The sequence below is a fragment of the Macrobrachium rosenbergii genome, chromosome 19 (genome assembly GCF_040412425.1).
Source record: "Macrobrachium rosenbergii isolate ZJJX-2024 chromosome 19, ASM4041242v1, whole genome shotgun sequence".
Classification (NCBI taxonomy): Eukaryota; Metazoa; Arthropoda; class Malacostraca; order Decapoda; family Palaemonidae; genus Macrobrachium; species Macrobrachium rosenbergii.
Window position 1 is genome coordinate 20,970,770 of NC_089759.1, and position 23,463 is coordinate 20,994,232.

General features: G+C 35.1%; 6 protein-coding genes across 6 annotated transcripts; 1 reads left to right on the forward strand and 5 right to left on the reverse strand.

Moving 5' to 3' along the window:
• LOC136848449 (glycine-rich protein-like) lies at window positions 1–1,223 on the reverse strand. The gene is made up of 3 exons (XM_067120736.1): window positions 1,110–1,223; window positions 387–523; window positions 1–157 (listed from the first exon to the last, which is right to left on the reverse strand). Exons 1-3 carry the CDS (start codon window positions 1,128–1,130, stop codon window positions 46–48), a joined length of 270 nt encoding a protein of 89 aa, XP_066976837.1. The 5' UTR covers window positions 1,131–1,223; the 3' UTR covers window positions 1–45.
• A 3,821-nt stretch (window positions 1,224–5,044) lies between these two features.
• Window positions 5,045–6,243, reverse strand: LOC136848451 (keratin, type II cytoskeletal 3-like). Its single transcript, XM_067120737.1, has 3 exons — window positions 6,140–6,243; window positions 5,443–5,579; window positions 5,045–5,215 (listed from the first exon to the last, which is right to left on the reverse strand). Exons 1-3 carry the CDS (start codon window positions 6,158–6,160, stop codon window positions 5,056–5,058), a joined length of 318 nt encoding a protein of 105 aa, XP_066976838.1. The 5' UTR covers window positions 6,161–6,243; the 3' UTR covers window positions 5,045–5,055.
• A 481-nt stretch (window positions 6,244–6,724) lies between these two features.
• LOC136848452 (keratin, type II cytoskeletal 3-like) lies at window positions 6,725–8,242 on the forward strand. The gene is made up of 3 exons (XM_067120738.1): window positions 6,725–7,496; window positions 7,682–7,818; window positions 8,026–8,242. The coding sequence occupies exons 1-3, from the start codon at window positions 7,476–7,478 to the stop codon at window positions 8,129–8,131; spliced, it is 264 nt and encodes an 87-aa protein (XP_066976839.1). The 5' UTR covers window positions 6,725–7,475; the 3' UTR covers window positions 8,132–8,242.
• A 4,742-nt stretch (window positions 8,243–12,984) lies between these two features.
• LOC136848511 (acanthoscurrin-1-like) lies at window positions 12,985–14,012 on the reverse strand. Its single transcript, XM_067120780.1, has 3 exons — window positions 13,902–14,012; window positions 13,377–13,543; window positions 12,985–13,117 (listed from the first exon to the last, which is right to left on the reverse strand). Exons 1-3 carry the CDS (start codon window positions 14,010–14,012, stop codon window positions 12,985–12,987), a joined length of 411 nt encoding a protein of 136 aa, XP_066976881.1.
• A 1,209-nt stretch (window positions 14,013–15,221) lies between these two features.
• On the reverse strand, window positions 15,222–16,219 carry LOC136848454 (uncharacterized). The gene is made up of 3 exons (XM_067120741.1): window positions 16,149–16,219; window positions 15,636–15,802; window positions 15,222–15,373 (listed from the first exon to the last, which is right to left on the reverse strand). Exons 1-3 carry the CDS (start codon window positions 16,167–16,169, stop codon window positions 15,244–15,246), a joined length of 318 nt encoding a protein of 105 aa, XP_066976842.1. The 5' UTR covers window positions 16,170–16,219; the 3' UTR covers window positions 15,222–15,243.
• A 5,149-nt stretch (window positions 16,220–21,368) lies between these two features.
• LOC136848453 (keratin-associated protein 19-2-like) lies at window positions 21,369–22,544 on the reverse strand. The gene is made up of 3 exons (XM_067120739.1): window positions 22,228–22,544; window positions 21,773–21,939; window positions 21,369–21,541 (listed from the first exon to the last, which is right to left on the reverse strand). Exons 1-3 carry the CDS (start codon window positions 22,246–22,248, stop codon window positions 21,400–21,402), a joined length of 330 nt encoding a protein of 109 aa, XP_066976840.1. The 5' UTR covers window positions 22,249–22,544; the 3' UTR covers window positions 21,369–21,399.
• Window positions 22,545–23,463: the final 919 nt, after the last annotated feature.

Below are 23,463 nucleotides of genomic sequence, written 5' to 3' on the forward strand. Positions count from 1 at the left end.
ACCATCCATAGCCACCATAACGTCCTCCATATCCTCCAAGTCCTCCTAATCCTCCAAGTCCTCCGAATCCTCCAAGTCCTCCGAATCCTCCAAGTCCTCCAATCCTCCAAGTCCACCGAATCCTTTGCCGACGGTAACGACTTTGCTTACCACCGGTCTAGGAGATAACTGGAAGGAAGAAGACAATTAGACTCTGGTTTGATTCGGCTGATACAGCACTCGAAATATACAACACGATAAGAAGACTAACTTACCTCATAAAAAAAGGATTAATTTGTATTTAAATCCAGACCAACCTTAAGATTAAGGGAAAGTTATTATTTAAATTGAAGAATTATTTATATCGAATTATCAGGTGACTTCATATTAAGAATAAACTGGCTTACCGGACAACAGATACACCGCCATATCCACCACCCAATCCGTAGCCTAATCCTCCACCCAGTCCTCCTAATCCATAGCCTAATCCACCAGGCATGGCTAAGGTTGAGCAGACCACAGCCATAACAACGGCCACCACAAACTGTGTCAGGAGAAATGGAGGTTGAGCATTTGGTAACAGGTGGATCACTGGTAAGGATCAAAATATCACTTTCATTTATTAATACTGAATAATATTTCGGTAAAGTCAATATTGATCAAGAATGAGTAGAGAGAGAGAGAGAGAGAGAGAGAGAGAGAGAGAGAGAGAGAGAGCAGTTATGGCGTAAGTGTAGTAAACTAGAGCCATAAAAAGGCGATCACCACCATTAAGCATTCAGAGACGTAAAGGAAAAATGTCAGTTCTTTGGCATTTAATGAATACAAGAGTTGTAAATAATTCTGGATTCATAACCAGTGAGTATCAGTTGTGCATATAAATGAGCTATGCCTATCTCTCTGTTTAGCTCTTTCTTTTTTCAATATTTATTTCCATTTTGTATTTTGTATTAAAGGATTCTTATCATCTCTTATATCCTTAGTGCATAAAGCTTTAATATATTATTCTAATTATTATTAACAACAGTCTTCAGGTAATATAATGAAAGTATGAATTCCCATTTAATGGAACGATTTTCTTTATAGCAGAAATCCTTTCGAGAATAATGAATACTGAAAAATGAACTTACGATTGAGCGAAGGAAGTTCATGGTTGGAGGATTGCTTTCAGAAGGCGTCTGCTTGATGGTCAGGCAGTGCTATGCCCTCCTTGCTTTCTGCTCGGGTATTTATACCCACTGGGAATCTCGCGTCCTTACAAACGCGTTACCAGGTAACCTTGCTGAAGTCACTGGGTGCAGAATCACCGACTTTTTTTTCTAGAACTTGGCAGTCGTTTTTTGGAGTCTGAGGAATTTCGCAAATTTGCAGCTGAGTAAATACCGTTATCTTCTATTAAATTAGATTTCAATTTGTTTGCACACTTGAATATACACTTTCAAGGATATCTTCTATAATTATATATATATATGTATATATATATTTATCATATATTTATATATCTATATATATACATATATATGTATGCATGTATAATTATATATATATATATAAATGTGTGTCTGTATAAGTAAATATATTGGTGTGAGCGTGCTTGTTTGTGTACGTGTGAACATGTGCGCGTACAGACCACTGTGACTTACGTCAGTCATCCTTAATTAACATGATGCATTTAACCAGAGGCTCCTCACTATTTGAGTCAAATGACCTTCACGAAGTGACTGATTAGATTTAAAAGTACTTATATAGATGCCACAAAAGAATGATTGTGTCGATACTTTGAAAATAGAACTATGAAATGTCTTATTATACTGTATATGTATTTTTCCTAAAGATGTGTATGGATGAACTAAGGCATTCAAAGTAAATGTTTCTAGATGTTTGAAACGCAACCATGAGAAAAGCCTTTGAGAATATGCTTGTCTAAAGGAATTTTTGCACCTGCCGAAAGATAAATGTTCAGGTAGAAGTTAAAAAACGTTCTTTCGTTTAAGCTTTAATTAAAAGAGCACCGCCCAACAGGACATAAACGCTGATCAAATAACCAGTCTGGAAATGAATCATTACCTGTTGACTTCGAGTAACACGTTCCAATAGATTTATAAGAAACTGAAAGGCATGAAAATTACGTAATTATATTTCACTCAAAGAACAGACGCTGCAACCTGAGAATAAGTGGATAACAATCTCTTTTATGCAGGTAGCTGTGTTGCTTCTTTGGTAAATAGTATATACCGGAAAGCCTCTAAACTGGATCAGGCACTAACCTACAGAAAGCAGGAACGAGAGAGAGGGAGAGAGAAAAAAAATCCATTACTCTGGCTAGACTTTTTTTTTCGCCAGTGCATTCATCTCACTCATCCCCTCCCAAGGGCGTAAGTTTCCTGTCAGGAGAACTGCCCCATTGCATAATCCATCTCCTGGAGTTCCAGAAGACACACATTCAACAATGAACTTCCTTCGCCCAGTCGTAAGTTTATTTTGAAGAAAATGCGGGAATTTCTCTCTCTCTCTCTCTCTCTCTCTCTCTCTCTCTTGACGATCGTTTTTGATCAATATTGACTTTACTGAAATGAAAGTGATATTCAGATCCCTTCTGTTGATCCAGTTGTTACTAAATGTTCAACCTGTATTTCTCATGAAACAGTTTGTGGTGGCCATTGTTAAGGCAGTGGTCTGCTCAACCTTGGCCATGCCTGGTGATTAGGTTACGGATTAGATGGAGGATTTGGTCAGGGATTGGGTGGTGTATATGGCGGAGTCACTGTAGATATGTCCCTTGTTAATTTATTCCAGTTATGAAATGGTCAAGATATATGTATGGAATTCATGTTGAATTTAAACATGGATTTTCTCGTCATCTCAATGTCCAGTTTAGAGTTGATTACCAATTAATCCTTTTGTTATGAAATAAATTAGTTCCTGTCATCGCATTGTATATTTTGAGAGTGACGCATCAGTCATATCAAAGCCGAGTCTAATTGTCCTCTTAAGCCATCTCACAGACCTGTGGTAAAGAAAGTGGTTACCGTCGGCAAAGGATTCGGAGGAATTGCAGGATTCGGAGGACGTTACGGTGGCTATGGATGGCAACATTTTGGCATAGCCAACGAATAAATAAATTATAAAAGTGAATCAGTAGCCTATTACACTTGTTTTTTTCCTGTACTCAAAAGGTAAATAAATGTTTTTTGGAAACTTCTCCTTTTGAAAGCAATATTGCGTATAGCCGCCAACTAAAATAGTTTGAGATACGGACATTGCATTTTCCAGTAGATTTTTGTACCAAATGTTTGGCATTAACAGATAACTTTAGGAAAAGGACGCAAGATTCCAGATAAATATATGATTTTGAAAAGAATACTTAATTGACATATAATATGAGTGGGAAATGCAAGTCTGTTACCTCCTTTAAATATCGTAAAAGAACGTGGCGCTATTTTTTCATGTTATTTACAAAACTAAATCAGACGTTTAAGTACTTGTAAGAGAATATGTTTTGCCGACGATGCGTAATGGGGCGTTAAAAAGAAGCTAAGATTGTCTTATATTAGGTTTAAGTCCTCAGACACCTGAATCCACAATAGATTACACCGACACACAGAGAAATGATCTTTGAAAGCAACTGATACGAGAGAATTTGCTACAGCTTCATCGTGTATTATGCGAAAGGAAATACACAGCTTACCTGAACCTCACGAGCAATAAGTTGGTGGATTAGGGAAGGAACTTCACAACATTGAAAGTAAGGAATAAGGAATAATACCATCACTAAGTTGATAACAGAAGCAATAAACAACCACTTTACAAATATATGTATACACAATTGTATGTGGATTATTTTTATTTTTATACATATGAAGCACGCACACACACATACATACATACCTACGCACGCATGCATACATTCATTATATATATATATATGTGTGTATACATGCATTATATATATATATATATATATATATATATATATATATATATATATATATATATATATATATATATATATTAATGACATTTACATCGTAGTTTTCGTGGCTTTCTTTAACGCATCATTAAAAATCGTCCCCAAATTTGTACAAGCCCTTAAGCATCTGATTTGTCACAAAACAATGAGAAAATAGTGACGTCCTTTTTGTATATCTGATGAATATAATAGACTTGTAAACTTACAAATTGAGATACTAAGGAAATGAGCTTTTCAATTTCGCGAGTTCTATAAGTCAGTTTGAATTTATTTTTTAAGTACTTTTTCATAAAGGTATCATTCTGCTTAGGTGATTTCCTTGAGAAAAAATGATCAGGAAGAGGTACCAAATAATATAACTTTATTATTATTATTATTATTATTATTATTATTATTATTATTATTATTATTATTATTATTATTCAGAAGATGAACCCTATTCATATGGAACAAATCCACTGGGGCCATTAGCTTGAAATTGAAGCTCTCAAAGAATGTGGTATTCATTAGAAAGAAGTAACGGAATGAAGAGATCCCTTATTAAAAAACAAATAAATAAATTAGCAAATTTTTAGATAGATACAAATGTAAGTAAATTATTAAAATTCAAGAATTGTATTAGGGTAATAAGACATTGCATCATCGCTTGAATTTTAGAAGTTCCACTGAAGTTTCGCTGAATGAATAAAAGTGATACCATTATCAGTGGATAATAGACAGATGCTTATTTACAGGTCAGTAATCTTTATACTTCCATTTTTTACTTCTTTCATTACAAGAGGAGACTAAATCTGTTCCTCTTTCGACATGCAAGTATGTTTACCGATCACTTTTTATCTCCATGTTTCTCTCCTTTCTTCCAGATGAAGGCGAAGAGACATTAATACGCTGAGGAGTTCATTAAGCTATTTATGCTAAATATTAGCTTCAGCAATTTGCTGAAAATGCTGTGTTAGTATCTTAGGCTTTATTAGCTATCCACAATATTGTTTGCAAAAGGGGAAGTTTCAAATCAATATTTTTCCCATTTCGGTTAAAGGATACGAAAATTATGTAGTACTGATTATTTTTTTAATATGTTTTTATTTGATGGGCATTGCAAAGAGTTACCATCCATAGCCACCATAACGTCCTCCATATCCTCCAAGTCCTCCTAATCCTCCAAGTCCTCCGAATCCGCCAAGTCCTCCGAATCCTCCAAGTCCTCCGAATCCTCCAAGTCCACCGAATCCTTTGCCGACGGTAACGACTTTGCTTACCACCGGTCTAGGAGATAACCGAAGGAAGAAGACAATTAGACTCTGGTTTGATTCGGCTGATACAGCACTCGAAATATACAACACGATAAGAAGACTAACTTACCTCATAAAAAAGGATTAATTTGTATTTAAATCCAGACCAACCTCAAGATTAAGGGGAAGTTATTATTTAAATTAAAGAATTATTTATATCGAATTATCAGGTGACTTCATATTAAGAATAAACTGGCTTACCGGACAACAGATACACCGCCATATCCACCACCCAATCCGTAGCCTAATCCTCCACCCAGTCCTCCTAATCCATAGCCTAATCCACCAGGCATGGCTAAGGTTGAGCAGACCACAGCCATAACAACGGCCACCACAAACTGTGTCAGGAGAAATGGAGGTTGAGCATTTTGTAACAGGTGGATCACTGGTAAGGATCAAAATATCACTTTCATTTATTAATACTGAATAATATTTCGGTAAAGTCAATATTGATCAAGAATGAGTAGAGAGAGAGAGAGAGAGAGCAGGGATGGCGTAAGTGTAGTAAACTAGAGCCATAAGGAGGCGACCAACACCATCAAGCATTCAGAGACGTAAAGGAAAAATATCAGTTCTTTGGCATTTAACGAATACAAGAGTTGTAAATAATTCTGGATTCATAACCAGTGAATATCAGTTGTGGATATAAATGAACTGTGCCTATCTCTCTGTTTAGCTCTTTCTTTTTTCAATATTTATTTCCATTTTGTATTTTGTATTAAAGGATTCTTATCATCTCTTATATCCTTAGTGTATAAAGCTTTAATATATTATTCTAATTGTTTTTAACAACAGTCTTCATGTAATATAATGAAAGTATGAATTCCCATTTAATCGAACGATTTTCTTTATAGCATAAATCCTTTCGAGAATAATGAACACTGAAAAATGAACTTACGATTGAGCGAAGGAAGTTCATGGTTGGAGGATTGCAGAAGGCGTCTGCTTGATGGTGAGGCAGTGCTATGCCCTCCTTGCTTTCTGCTCAGGTATTTATACCCACAGGGAATCTCGCGTCCTTACTAAGACGTTACCAGGTAACCTTGCTGAAGTCACTGGGTGCAGAACCACCGACTTTTTTCTGCAACTTGTCAGTCGTTTTTTTGAGTCGGAGGAATTTCGCAAATTTACAGCTGAATAAATACCGTAATCTTCTATTAAATTAGATTTCAATTTGTTTACACACTTGAATATGCACTTTCATGTATATCCTGTATAATTATATATATATATATATATATATATATATATATATATATATATATATATATATATATATATAATGTATATATATATTATATATATATATTTATAATTATATGTATAAGTAAATATATTGGTGTGGGCGTGCTTGTTTGTGTACGTATGTACATGTGCGCGTACAGACCACTGTGACATACATCAGTCATCCTTAGTTAACATGATGCATTTAATTAGAGGCTGCTCACTATTTGAGTCAATTGACCTTCACGAAGTGACTGATTAGATTTAAAAGTACTTATATAGATGCCACAAAAGAATGATTGTGTCGATGCTTTGAAAATAGAACTATGAAATATCTCATTATTTATCTATATTTTTCATAAAGATGTGTATGGATGAACTGAGGCATTCAAAGTAAATGTTTCTTGATGTTTGAAACGCAACCATGAGAAAAGACTGAGAATATGTTGGTCTAAAGGAATTTTTGCACCTGCGTAAAGATAAATGTTCAGGTAGAAGTTAAAAAACGTTCTTTCGTTTAAGCTTTAATTAAAAGAGCACCCCCCAACAGGACATATACGCTGATCAAATAACCACTCTGGAAATGCAGCATTACCTGATGACTTAGGGTAACAAGTTCCTATAGATTTATAAGAACGGACCACTAAAACACTAAAACGTATAGAAACTGAAAGGCATGAAAATTACGTAATTATATTTCACACAAAGAATAGACGCTGCAACCTGACAATGAGTGGATACCAAATCTCTTTTATGCCGCTAGCTGTGTTGCTACTTTGGTAAATATATCCCGGAAAGACTCTAAACTGGATCAGGCACTAACCTACAGACAGCAGTAAGGAAAGAGAAAAAATGAGAGAAAAAAAATCCATTACTCTGGCGTAACTTTTTTTTTCGCCAGAGCATTCAGCTAACTCATCCCTCCCCAAGGGCGTGTAAATAAATAGCAGCGGAGAACTGGCCCATTGCATAATCCATCTTCAGGAGTTCCAGAAGACGCACATTCAACAATGAACTTCCTTCGCCCAGTCGTAAGTTTATTTTGAAGAAATTGCGGGAATTTCTCTCTCTCTCTCTCTCTCTCTCTCTCTCTCTCTCTCTCTTTTCATATTCGTTTTTCATCATTATTGACTTAACTGAAATGAAAGTGATATTCAGATCCCTTCCATTGATCCAGTTATTACTAAATGTTCAACCTCCATTTCTCCTGGCACAGTTTGTGGTGGCCATTGTTATGGCCGTGGTCTGCTCTGCCTTGGCCATGCCTGGTGGATTAGGCTATGGATTAGGGGGATTGGGTGGAGGATTAGGCTACGGATTGGGTGGTGGATTTGGCGGAGTCACTGTTGTCCGGTAAGGCAGATTATTCTTATGATTATGGAGTCACTTAAATTAATGGATAATAATCCTCTTGGATTTAAAAAATGATTTTCCCTTACTCACAAGTTAGGTCTGGAGTTATATATCCATTAATCTTTGCATCATCATACTGAATATTTTGAGAGTGACGCATTAGTCACATCAAACCCGATTCTAATTGTCCTCTTTCTCCGTTCATAGACCTGTGGTAAAGAAAGTCGTTACCGTCGGCAAAGGATTTGGAGGACTTGGAGGATTTGGAGGACTTGGAGGACTTGGCGGATATGGAGGTGGCTATGGGTGGTAAATTTTGGAATATCCAGAGAATAAAAATGTAATAAAAAATTAATCAGTATTACATACTTTTCTTCTCCTTTAGTAAAAAGGGGAAGATTTTTTTTCGAAAAATTCCCCCTTTGCAAGCAATGCTTTGTACACTTGAAAACTAAAATTCTTCAGAGTTATAGATTCCAGTAGCTTATGTTTAGCATTAATGTACACATATTACATATAGTATATATATATATATATATATATATATATATATAATTATATATATTATATATGTACATATAGAGTATATATATATATATATATATATATATATATATATATATATATATATATATTTATATACTATATATATATATATATATATATATATATATATATATATATATATATATATATATATATATATATATATATATATATATACATACGTGTGTACATATACTGTATATATATATATATATATATATATATATATATATATATATATATATATAAATTGATAAATATATATAAATGTATACAAATAAGTTGATTTCGATTGTAAAGTACACACTAAGCACAGCAGTGTTTCTATTCAGTTCCTGTCTACAACTTCGTTATAAAGCTCTTTATAGCTTGTCAGAGCAGGTGAACAGGTATTGCTTGAAATAGCATATCTCCATACCACCTAAAAGCATCTCGTCCCCTTACAAAATTGTGCAAAATATCCTCAACAAAAAGCACGTAACATTTATAGGTCTGTGGAATATGAGCCCCGATTCTTCATTTATTTCAGAATGACCATAAAATAATTGGACGATTTACTTACACTGAATAAGGATGATAGTTCATCAGATGTAATGCAGTGTATACTTTCATATGTAATTATGGATACATACATCCACACACACATATATATGTATATATTATATATCGAGGCTACGGCCTACTCCAACGCCAAATCAAAGGCATCGTGCTTACCGCATATGGAAAATAGGAAAAAAGCACGTTAAACGAAGAAGAAGAAGATTATATATATAATATATATGTATATGTATGCATATATAACATATACTGTATATATATAATACATATAAATAAATAATATCTATATACATGCACATATATATAGACCTAATCATTACACAATCATGTGTGGAACAAAAGTAAATTTTTTACTTACATCAGGATCGAACCCAGGTCTTTCAATTCCTGGGTACGATCCTGATGTGAGTCAGAAATTTATACACACATATATACTGCATATGCGAGTATGTATATATATGTATGTGTGTGTATGTGCATGATTTTCTGACATATATCAGGATCGAACCCAGGTCTTTCAATTGAAAGACCTGGGTTCGATCCTGATGTGAGTCAGAAATTTATTTCTGTTCCACACGTGATTGTATGTTGATTATGTGTGTATATATATATATATATATATATATATATATATATATATATATATATATATATATATATATATATATATGCATATATGTTTATATATGCATATGAATTTATATGCATACATATATATTATACATGTATATATATAATGTATACATATATGTGTGTGCGGATGTATGTATTCATAATTACATATAAATGAATACACTGCATTATATTATTTGATAGACTATCATCCTTATTCAGTGTAAGTAAATCGTCAAATTATTTTATGGTCATTCTCAAATAAACGAAGAATATGGGCTCATATTCTCTCAGTTTTGGATACAGTCTTTTGAACATATCGTGCGCATATTATTTCCTCTACTTCCATACTTATACAGAATGAACCGCCATAATGTGTACGGTCACCACTTTTTTGCAACTGCGTCGATGCCGCTGCAGTTTCCGCCTCGTGTGAATGGGCCTAATAGAATGGAGCAATTTAGAATAAATATGCCTATGTGCTTGGTACAAAATGATAAAAATAAATCAATTGAAAAGGTCTTGATGAAAGCTAGTATAGCACCTTCAGGAAGGTTCATTGAAAGAGAACCAGCTCCCTCTTAACCCGAGTTTTGCGAAAAGTGCTTTCTTATAGGTTATTTCGGAAAGTCATCTTCTTATAATGGAAGCAACACTCTTTGTTTACAGCATTCTAAATAGGGAATCATCACATTATGAAACTAGCAATCAAATTTCATTACTTGATTTGTAGAAAGCAAATAAAACCACTTGAAAATTTTTGATAGGCAATTAGAGCCTTTCTTTGAATACTCCCATAAAGTAATGATGTCTCAAAATGCTATCAACTGCGTAAAGTAGACAGAAATTACACGAATTTTTTTTTGTATATATTAAAAGACATTAACCTGCACGAATATCAGAGATGTCTTTATGATTTTCTTTGCTTTATGTAATTCGGTTGCTTTATTATAAACAAACACCAGAAGTTCTCGCAGAATGTAACAAAACGTTAACTTAATGAAAGCAGGAAATAACTAAATAAAAGCAGAATAAACCTGTTACCCCGAAGTAACTTTTTATGGACGGGAAAATCAGCCAACTCATCCTAGCAAGGGCGAAGGATGAATTAACAATTTGATACATTTTGATTATCCGGATTATTTCTGTTTCTTTGTTTTTGTAAGTCTATTTGATTTAACAAACCCATAGGTAAGTGCATTTGTCTTGTTTTAGATAAAGTTTTGATGTTAGATATGATTGTGGTGGCGATTTTTTGGCTAAACTTTGATTGACATAAAACGAAACACACTGGGCTTAGAGGCTGGGGGCAAGCAATGAAGTGCTTATTAAATTTAGTGCAGTTGCTATAAAATATTGGCTGAATGGAGCACTGGATCCATTCTTTATTTTTCCTCCCTCTCTTTCCGCTGTCATTTTTGCAAATTGACCTAGATTCCCTAATTTCAGTAATATTCGTTTAAATCATTGGGTTTAATGAAATGAGAAAAAACTCTAAAATAAGTAATATTGATAAGGTCACCTTTTAAAATACCAAACTTTCTCAATGCTGCTTGATTCGTACCCTTCGTCTGTATTAGTCCGTAATTTATATTTCATCCATTAGAAGCAGGTCCTTCATCTCTTTAATAGGAACATGCCATTAACTGGGAACTTTCTTGCAACCCGTCTTATCTCGGTCTCAGCACCACAAGAAACAAGAACCAGCGAGCACCATCTTCAAGAGATGGTCGCTTTGATGTACCTGAATCCCAGAAACAGAGCATTATATAGAACTGAATCTAGTCATGTGGCACATATATTCACTGTGATGGGGATGTTGGTTTCAAGGGAGCTGAGGCCTAGTTTCTTCCAGCAGATGTTTTTTTTTTTTTTTTTTTTTTTGAGATAAGCAAAATCATAATAAAGTTATTTCGTGGTATTAAATGCTTATTTGTTAAAGATCCTGCATTATTCTCATTTTTAGTTAATGATTTTTTCGAAGCCTTAAGCAGGAACTACGGAAGACTGACTATGCAAAATGGAGGCATTTTCTGACGGTCGTAAATACACCGTTATGAATCCTACCTTTATGGGAAGATTAGGTCTGACTCCCATGGCGAACGAAGGCTACTTAGGAGTTTTTTTCCTTTTTTCAAATTTCATTTCCTGCTCTCATAAGGTTACTGTCTTTTTTAATTAAGTCGAAACTTAATAATAGAATAAAAAAGTTGAACACAGCGAAAAGATACTGCAGACTCATACTTTTTCCTTTTCAAAATTCATTTCCTGCTTTCATTAGGTTAATATGTTTTTTTTTTAATTAAGGCGAAATTCAATAACAGGATAGCAAAATTAAATAGCAGACAGATTACCATAGAATCTCATTTTTGTCTCCGTCCATTTTGTTCACTGTAAAACGATACATTTTATCTTAATCTGCGAAAGCTTCTAACTAACGATGGTATCTGAGGAAACAGTCGTTTCGAAGTATTTAAATAAAAAAACAGTAACTTTTTAAAAAATTGTTTAATGGTTTTTTTTTCTGTCTAAAAATGTAGTGATATTTACTGTGAAATATATACCGAGTTGTCTCATTTCTAGAGTATATAGGTGAGCGCTGGTTCTGTATAGTTATATATTCACATAATTTGGAAGTCTGTCAGTTGTGAAATCGCTTTCACACCATACGAGGTAGGGAAGACTTCACAGAGAAAACTCACTCTGAAATATGGCACTCAATCCGCCTGGCATTTCAACGCCATGAATTAATTTTGATCTAAAAAATTGAATTGAAGTGGATAAAAAATTCCAGATATACTTTTATTGACTATCCATTAGAAAAGGCTAGCATTTTTCTAAGATTTCATCAAGAAAAGTATATTGTTTAAACTACTCTGCGTTTTAGCCATCTTTAAGGTAATAGGTACTCTAATTTCATAATTTTGAAATACAGCCTAAATGTAGTTAAAGGCGACATATACTTATAACAATACGGTTCTGTGTTTCAAGTCCCCATAGGGGGTAGGGCCGTCAGTGCACCTCATGTGGTGCACTGTAGGCATTACTTAAGGTTCTTTGCAGCGTCCCTTCGGTCCCTAGCTGTAACGCTTTACATTCCTCTTACTGTACCTCTGTTCATATTCGATTTCTTCCATCTTCCTTGCCACCATCTCCTGACTATTTATTCATAGTACAACTGCGAAGTTTTCCTCCTGCTGTACCTTTCAAACTATTTTACTGTCAGTTTCCCTTTCAGCGCTGACTGATATCATAAGTCCCAGCGCTTTGTTTTTGGCCTATATCCTATTCTTCCTATATTTCCTGTGTATCAAGTTCCTTTGGGTACAGGTTGTTTTAAGGGCAATTTTCTGCCACTGGTTTTCAGTTTTTTATAGTAGGATAAACAACAGCATTAAAATGGATTTATATTAGTTTATTGTGTTTTTATTCGTTGTGTATTTTGATGTGTTACCATCCATAGCCACCATAACGTCCTCCGAATCCTCCAAGTCCTCCAAATCCTCCAATTCCACCGAATCCTCCAATTCCTCCGAATCCACCGAATCCTTTGCCGACGGTAACGACTTTCTTTACCACAGGTCTGTGATGTAACGGAAGAACAGAATTAGTTTATATCTGATATGGTGCTCAAGTATACCGTAAACGTAAATTGTTCCGTTTGATAATTATACCTGATATTGCTGCGTAGTTCATTCGTTTTTTAATGTTATTTTGTGTTCTTACTTAGTTCAGGACAATTCCTTCAAAATATTGGATTTTAATCAAGGAAGGTGTTTGTCATTTATCCAGACAATTTCATTATAGGAGGAAAATTTGCAATAGAAATATTGATAGCCTACCGGACGATTGACACACCGCCGAATCCACCACCTAATCCGTAGCCAGATCCTCCTCCCAATCCATGGCCTGTTCCACCGAATCCATCTCCCAATCCATAGCCAATACCACCGGGTTCAGGGAATGCTGAAGTGGAGTAAACCAGAGCCATAAGAATGGCGACCACAATCTGCATCCAGAGACAAAATAGAGAAGGGTCAGTTGTTTGGAATTACATGTGAGTGAACATTGCAATGATGTTCCACTTTAAGTGTTTTTTAACCGGCCATTTAGCTTGTTTGAAATTTTAAAAATGAGCCATTAATATTCTTTGCACAATGGTATTAAAGAACTTCGTCGAACAAACTGCTTCGACAGTTAAATATGATATCTAAAATGCCTATGAGAATATTCATACAAGGCTATAACTAGGGAATTAATGCTCACACTCTTTCTATAAGGCAACATATTGGTTTGAATTGTACATAAGAGAATAAATAAACTGTGGTGTTTCATTTAGGGAAATGAATACTGCAAGATAAACCTACGATTGAGCGAAGAGCGTTCATGGTTGGAGGACTGAGGAGTCTGCTGTGATGCTGCGGCAATTCTGTACCCTCCTTGCTTTCTGCTCGGGTACATATACCCATTGACTGCATCCCAGGTAACCTTCTTAGATGAGCTAAACCCAGAGTCGCAAACTTTCTTTCTTTCTTTTTTAATTTAGAAGTTCTTTTCAAGACCAAATAAAAGTGTGAGGCTTTAACGTCAGCAAGAAGTGTATTGGGAAGTGAAACAGCTTTACACCGGCTTTACATATATACATACATATACATATATATATATATATATATATATATATATATATATAATATGCATGTATATGCATATATATACATATATATTATATATGTGTGTGTATATATATATATATATATATATATATATATATATATATATTGTCATCAGCATCAGTATTGCCTTCAGGTCCGTGTAACGTAAACAGCCTCCGTGAAATTCCTGCAGTTATGTGCTTCACGTGCTTTATCTTGCATAAATCTCCTCTCATTTGTATCCTCTTTTATAGTTCTCTTTCCAGCCATCTTTATTTTTCTTTCTTGTAGGCATTACTTAATGTTCTTTGCAGCTTGCCTTCGGCCCCTAGATGCCCCTCCTTTCGTTTCTTTTACTGTACCTCCTATCATATTCTCTTTCTTCCATCTTACTTTCCACCCTCTCCTAACAGTTGATTCATATTGCAACTGCGAGATTTTACTCTTGTTACACCTTTCAAAACTTTTACTGTCAATTTCCGTTTCAGCGCTGGATGACCTCATAGGTCCCAGTGCTTGGCCTTTGGCCTAAATATCATATTCATATTCAAAATTATTTTTATATAAAGTTGTTTGGATTAATCATTTTAACTAGTCAGTAAGAGGCAGTGATATGCATGTGCTGTGAAAGAGAGAGAGAGAGAGAGAGAGTTATCGCATTTTCCTGATCACAGTTTGCAACAGTAACGTCTTCTGTGATTTGGTAATTGTGATAAATTAATAATTGTTTTATAATTATTATCACCTTCGACTGTTTGAAGTAAAAGTAAAAATAGCTGCATATTTCTTCTGAAATAAGTTCACGGTTATATTAGAATTTAAATCAGAATATTTAAAACGTTTTACATCTGATATGTTGAAATAAACTTATGAAAGATTTAATGAAATTCGTAGATGGACAGATCTCTTGAAGCCTTAGGCAGGAGCCACTGAACTAGCTTTCTCTAATGATGATATTTTCTACTTCTGGTTTTGAGGTTTTGTTTTAAGGATAAACAAAAGCATAAAATGAATATATAATAATTTATTGCGGTTTTTATTCGGTTATTCTGGTGAATTACCATCCATAGCCTCCATAACGTCCTCCGAATCCCCCAAGTCCTCCAAATCCTCCAAATCCTCCAATTCCTCCAAATCCTCCTTGTCCGAATCCTTTGCTGACAGTAACAACTTTCTTTACGACAGGTCTGTGATGTAACGGAATAAGAGCATTAGACTTATAGGTGGTATGGTATTAAAGTATACTGCAACTGTGAATTATTTCGCTTTGTGATTATACCGTACATTGCTGCTTAGTTCATTCATTTTATAATGCTATTTTATATTCTTACACAGTTCAGGACAATTCCTTCAAAATATTGAATTTTATAATTAAGGAAGGTGTTTGTCATTCATCCAAACAATTTCATAATAAGAAGAAAATTTGTAATAGAAATATTTATAGCTTACCTGATGACAGACACACCGCCGAATCCACCACCTAATCCATGGCCAAATCCTCCTCCCAGTCCATAGTCTACTCCACCGAATCCACCTCCCAATCCATAGCCAATACCACCGGGTTCAGGGAATGCTGAAGTGGAGTAAACCAGAGCCATAAGAATGGCGACCACAACCTGTATCCAGAGACAAAGTAGAGAGGGATCAGTTGTTTGGAGTTACATGTGAGTGAATATTGCAGTGGTGATTTCTGTTTATGTGATTTATAAGCATGTATCATTAATATTTTTTACGCAGTTCTGTTAAGGAACTTGAATGGAGTAAGCTGCTTTGACAGTTAATATCGATATCTGATGTTTAAATGAATATCCAAATAAGTCTATAGTTAAGTCATTCATGTTCATTTTCTTATTGAAGACAACATCTTGAGCCTGAATACTCAGAGAAGAATAAATCTACTGGTCGTTTTACTCAGTGCAAGGCATTTCTTTTATGAACGCGAACATTGCAAAGTAGACCTACGATTGAGCGAAGGGAGTTCATGGTTGGAGTATTGCTTGCTTGGGACGTCTGCTGTGATGTGGAGGCAGTGCTGTGCCCTCGTTGCTTTCTGCTCGGGTACTTATACCCATTGACTGCGTCCTTGGGTGGGCGTCTCCCGCGTAACCTTAGACGAGCTAAATCCAGCGTCACAAACTTTCTTTTTCCTGATTTGGGTTTTTTTTTTATGTACAAAAAACGTATCAGACGTTTAATTGAGCCAGGAGTGAACCTAGAAACAATATTGCAATGGAGGTACACGGAAACGTATGTATATATATATATATATATATATATATATATATATATATATATATATATATATATGTAAATACATACATACATACATATATATATATATATATATATATAAATTATATGTATATATATATATATATATATATATATATATATATATATATATATAATGTGTGTATCCCTCTGTGCATATATAAACTATTGGTTATAGGAGCTTGCGGGCGCCTTCCTCTCAAAACAAAGGGTAAAAAAAAAAAACCATGAAAGTTAACGTAAAATGCATTATATACTGTAATGTGGTTTAGAGGAGAGAGAAACTTTTTTTTTTTTCAAATTTTCGAAACCTTTTTTTTCTATTATGTTTAAAGGAAGAGAGTAATTGTAAATTGATATATTTAAACGCAAGGAATGTCATAATGGTGCTAAATAAATTAAAAGGTTCTTGTAGAAAAGTCAAAAAGGCACCTTCTAAAAGGTTCACTGAATGTGAGCGTTCCCCTACATGAGTTTTGAGAAAGGGGCATTCTTAAAACGGGGGTTGAAACCGAAGGGAAATGAAAACCCTATTTTTTAGTCTGGGAGCCGCGAGAGCCTCATGCAGTTACGACTGCCTTAGGCAGCGCCCCGGCTAAATCCCTTATCAGAGAACTTATAGCACGGGGTTGGCACGTATTCATTCCGGTTAACGGAAGCTTGTCTCTATTGTGATAGGATATCAGGTCTCGGGGGTGGGGGGGGGCGTCTGCACTTTGACCCCCTATCCGCCGCATTGATGAATCAATTCATGGCTAAACACCTCCACTGGTTGCACCTTTCCATCTTCGCTTCCGTGGCTGGTTCGAATGAATCGGGCCAAACACGACTACGCATCTACTGCGCATGCGCATGACCCCAACCCAATGTTTTTCTAGCCGCGCTGTAGTGGTGTATGATAAAATCTTTTCCGTCTTTATTTGAGGGATTTCAACTTTATTTGGCATGGAGTCTTCATCTCAGTCAACGGAGAAAAAGATAAGTACCTGCCCTACTGCAGTCACAAAATTTAGTCCTGCTTAACTAGTAGTTTCATAAATTTTTTGTGTCCGAAATGATGGCTTGGGAGCGTCATACCGCTACCCATATTTAGGCTAGGATTCTGCCTTAGTTAAGGCGAAAAGCATAGGTTAGGGTAGGATTTTTAGATTCAGCATGTCAAAAAACCCGAGCGTGAACTGTTAAACATGCTTGGAAAGTTTATATAAACCTGATTGTTATGAAATTATCGATAGCCCGAACGTTAACGTTAGCGCTAAAGTTAGGCTAATCTTTGGTACTTTTAGGTTTACCGAAGCGGATGATAGCCGCTTTCGGTACTTAAGGTAATTCTTTTTAGTGTTATTTATGTGACATAACTATATTTTGGACATTTTGATAGAGTTTTTTGTGTAAAACTTGCGATTTATGCCCCATTATCAGTGTGGAAAAATGATGCGGGCTTCTGGAACATTCTAGAAGGTTCCATCGAAGCTCTGTCGAAGCCTTCGACTCGGAAACGTTTCGTAACGAAAATTGTATATGATACACTGGCTCCCAGTCGAGTTACCAGATACCTCAAGACAAATTGATTCGAAATAGTAACTTTTTTATGTCGAAATGATTCGAAATAGTAGCTCTTTTATGTCGAATAGTGTAGTATGGAAATGAGTTATAAACTCAAAGAAAGATATGTCGTTCTATTAGCTGTAAGGTTGTTGCCATGCACCAATGAAGTCGTGAGTATCGATTCTTGCCAACGTTATTCGTCTGGGGCGATCGATGTCCTATATTGGATATACCTAGATCCCCTAGTCTAGGCTAAGCCTACATGGTAGCCCACATTCTTGGTCTATGATACCCTCGACTCGAATGGCATGGATTTACCTGATGCTCTGTCATAGAACTGACATAATCCCAATACTATTCGACTTCCTTGTTCGTGATCATAGATTGCCCTTCAATTGTAGCTCTCCCCCAGTGGGTACCAATGTCAGTTTAATTAAAGTATGCTAGACGGGAAATTACGTCATAATGAATCCGGCTGTCAAACAGCATTTTTTGTCATATAGAAAGAAAAGCGAAACCTGGTGAAAACTGTAAACAGAATAATTATAGCCCTTTATTTAAATATTTCGTCAGAGTAATCACAGTAAGGATATCTAAAAATACTATCGTTTGTTGGAAGTAGATAGAAATTTGAAGAAAACTTTGTGTTATATAAAATATGTTACACAAGTATTAGGGATGTAATTATTACTCTCTGTTTTTGTACTTAAATTTTATTTCATTGATATCTAATAAATACACGCTTAAAGTTTCCGCAATATATGGCGACACATTAACGTAATGAAACCAGGAAATCATTAGATAAAGGCGGGAAAAAAATGCGTTACTCCTAGGTAACTTTTTTTCTCGGCGAGAAAACCAGCCAAGTCATCTTCCTAATCCGTCTGCTCAGTTCCAGTCTAAGGTTTCCAAAGGTCAGACTTCCAGTCGTGAACTTTCTTCTCTCACTCATAAGTTTATTTCGATAAGTCTTGTGAGAAATAATAATAATAATAAATGCGTTATTTCGCATAAAATACACTGGAGTGAATTTTATACATAGAGGTTAAACTATAAAATACTAAAAGTAGATAAAAAAAAAGTTACGGATTAATACGTAATATGTGTTCATTTTCAGTTGGAAAATTCATGAACGGTAAGGGTCAAATTACGTTTAGTTACCCCACTGAGTTATGGAATAGGTTTTTGTTCTTCTAATATTACTAGAAATTATAAGTCTTAACGCTATATAATGACAAACTTTATTTTTCCTGATTTGGGTTTTTTTCATGTACAAAAACTGCATATGTAATATATAAATATATATATATATATATATATATATATATATATATATATATATATATATATATATATATATATATATAATGTTTGTGTCCCTCTGTGCATATATAAACTAGTGGTTATAGGAGCTTGCGGGCGCCTTCCTCTCAAAACAGAGAGGGTAAAAAAAAAAAATGAAATTCATAGATGGACAGATCTCTTGTGAAAACTGCTCTCCTTGAACTTTTGTCTGTTATTAAATTTACACATGCAATCAGATTCCCATGGATTTAAATAGCTTGGTCATTTGAGCGCTGAATGACCCTGTGGGACCCAGTGCTTGGCTTTTTGCGTAAATTTGATATTGATGATTATTTAAGAAATAGAAAAGATACTAAAAACGTTTGAAGTTCACATGTTTTAAATATAATCTCCATTTTTATCGGTGTTGTCTCATACGACAGATGGTGGTCGCTCTTTCTCGCTATAGTTCTGGTATGCCTTTCCTGAGCCAGCTATTGGATATGGAGGTGGATTCGGTAGGAATAGGCCATGGACTGGAAGGTAGATGTGCTCATGGATTAGGTGGTGGATATGTTGATGCATTAATTGGTGGATTAGGCGGAATCACTGTAGTTCGGTACGCTTACTTCACCTAACTTGGAAATTTTGTGGATATGAAATCGCTTGGCTAACTGAACAGATATCTTGTTGAATTTACGCAAATATCTTCTGTTTTTTCGTGCAGTTGTCTTGAGTTGAATAATAATTAATCTTCGCCATATAGAATAAAACTCTTCATTACACCAAGCTGTATATTTCGAGAGAACTTATTAGCCATAGGTTTAATGTTCCTCTTCTGTCATGCCGTAGACCTGTGGTAAGCAAAGTCGTTTCTGTCAGCAAAGGAATCGGATACGGGGGATTTGGAGGATTCGGAGGAACCGGAAGATATTGGGCAATTGGAGGATACGAAGGATTTGAGGATTTGGAAGTGGACATTACGGTGACTATGCAAGATGGCGTTTTGAGCTATACGACAAATAAAAGCGTAGTTAACTATAACAAATTCAATGTTATTGTTGTTGTGTACCAGCAGTTAAAAAGTGGAACCACTGCTTGAAAGCATTGCCCTTGAAAAGACTGGAAATCAATACTCACCTTTGGAATGACCATATTGTCCTGAATAATTCAAAGACCATAACATTTTCTTATAATGAGCACATTTGAATTATTGATAAATCCACCTTCAATGAATACGGCCATTCAAAGTTTCCTCAAAAGGCTTATAGTTGGCCACAGAGTATTTTTGTTGATCATCTGATTGTAAAGCTTTACAACTAAAACATGAGCCGAAGTTTCTTCGTCGCAATCGAGTTTTCTGTACATCGTATAATGCTGTATGAAACTCTCAGCCACGGCCCGATGGTGGCCTGTGTTGTTGGCACCTATAGTGGGGCCAGACGCACGATCATGGCTAACTTTAACTTTAAATAAAATAAAAACTACTGAGGCTAGAGGGTTGCAATTTGGTATGTTTGATGATTGGAGGGAAGATGATTAGCTTACCATTGTGCAGCCCTCTAGCCTCAGTAGTTAAAAAAAGTGTGGACGGACAGACAAAGCCATCTCAGTAGTTTTCTTTTACAGAAAACTAAATGGCCGGAATTATCCTGTAAATTTCTACTTTAAAAAAGATGGACTTCTTTACATGGACCATACACAACAGGGATGCCTTAATGAGTACTGTTCTATTGACCAATAGCATTTCAGTGAAACTTAGGTTTCAGAACCAGAATATCTGAGAAGCCTTTCAGGAGTCACCATGAGATTTGAATAGAGTTTGCATGTAAAAGTATACATGAACTGAAGATATTCCAGTTAAACCTTTGAGTAATTTTCATTTGTATATTGATGATGATTTACTGCATGCAGTTTACAAGCATGGTATAAACTATATTATTTAGCGTATTTATCTTTATAATGAATTGATCTCACTCAAACTCTTTAGATTCCTTTAATGATAATAATTTCGTTACTGGTTTTCACATTTTACTATTAGGATGAAAAAGTAATAAAATGGATTTATATTAGTTTATTACGTTTTTATTTGTTTTATATATCTGCTATGTTACCATCCATAGCCACCATAACGTCCTCCGAATCCTCCAAGTCCTCCGAATCCTCCAAGTCCTCCGAATCCTCCAATTCCTCCGAATCCTCCAATCCCACCGATTCCTTTGCCGACGGTAACTACTTTCTTTACCACAGGTCTGTGATGCAACGGAAGAGAATTAGACTTATAGCTGATATGATACTCCAGTATACAGCAAATGTAAATTATTATGTTTGATTATTATAACTTTTATTTCTGCTTAATTCCTACTTCGTTCAGTACAATTTTTTTTAAATATTGAGTTTCATAATCGAGGATGGTATTTGTCATTTATCCAGAAAATTTAACCATAAGAAGAAAATTTGCAAGAGAAATATTGATAGCTTACCGGATAATAGAGACACCGCCGAATCCACCACCTACTCCATGGCCAAATCCTCCTCCCAATCCGTCGCCTATTCCACCGAATCCACCTCCCAATCCATAGCCAATACCACCGGGTTCAGGGAATGCGGAGGTGGAGTAAACCAGAGCCACAAGAATGGCGACCACAACCTGTATCCAGAGAAAAAATGGAGATTGATCGGCTGTTTGGAGTTACTTGTGGGTGATCATTGCAATGACTGATCTCTTTATTTATATTTTTAACCTCATAATTAACATTCTTTACTTAACTGAGTTAAAACTTCATTGAGCAAACTTAATAGTTAGTAATGATATCAAATACCTACGTGAACAACCAGATAATTCTATAACGAAGGCATTGTGTGTAACTTCACTGGGTAGCTTCAATTAATGAAAGGAATTTCTGTTTTGAAAACGAAAACTGCGAAATCAACCTACGATTGAGCGAAGGGAGTTCATGGTTGGAGGATTGGTTCCTTTGGGCGTCTGCAGTGATGCGGAGGCAGTGCTGTGCCCTCGTTGCTTTGGGCTCGGGTATTTATACTCTGAGTGCGTCCTTGGGTGGGCGTTTCCCAGGTGACTTTCTTAGACTAGTTAAATCCAGAGTGGCAAACTTTTTTTTTTTTTTTTTTTTTTTTTTTTTTGTAATGTAGGAATTGCTGTCAAGTTCAAAGTACGCGTCTGACTTTTACATGAGCAAGGAGTATATTCGGAAATGAGACTGCATTATCCTCTCACAAATCTATAGTCTTTATATTGTATATATATATATATATATATATATATATATATATATATATATATATATATATATATATATATATATATGTGTGTGTGTGTGTGTGTGTATAAAGACTATAGATTTGTGAGTGTTATGTGTATATGTGTGTGTGTGCAAAAAGATAGATTTATGAAAATTTCCTTCAAGTATAGCGTATGCGGTTGTATATATTTTTCCTACATTTTGAATTATTATATCCAAGTTAAAAGAACGTAATGAGAAGAATTAATACCTGAAAATGTGACTGTTGCAAGGCAATATGGCATCCTCAGTTCGGTAACCTCCGAAAGTGCCAGTGCTTTGGAACGGGATAGCATCACATTTTGGCAATTATAGAGGGAAATCATTACTAATTGAATTTGGTAATAAAATACCATTATTTGTTTAGAAAGAAAAGGAAAACCCATTGAAAAATTTAAGGGTAATTAGAGCCATTATCTTAGTCATTATTGTCTGAAAATGATATCGTTTATTAGAAATGGATGCAAATTAGGATAATAATATCTGCTATAATAAGACAAATACGCAGATGTAATCAATTTAGTTTTTTTTTTTTTGTCACAAGAAACGAAAGGTTCCAGTAAAAGGTGACAAAACGTTAACCTAAAGGTAGCAGGAAGTCATCTAGAAAAGGTTATGGAAAATCTGTTACTCACAATTGATTTTTTTTTTTTTTTGTCGAAACAATTAGCCAACTCACATACCAAGGGCGTATGATTCCCGGCAAGTCTGAAAGCCTACGGAAAACGCTTCCATTGCATTTCCTTCTTCGGGAGTTCCTTTGCGAGGCTTCCTTAAGTCAGACATGAATTTCCTTTGCCAGTCGTAAATTTATTTCAAGCAATCTTTAGGGAATTCTTTTAAGTACTATAAACGTTGATTTTTTTACTGTA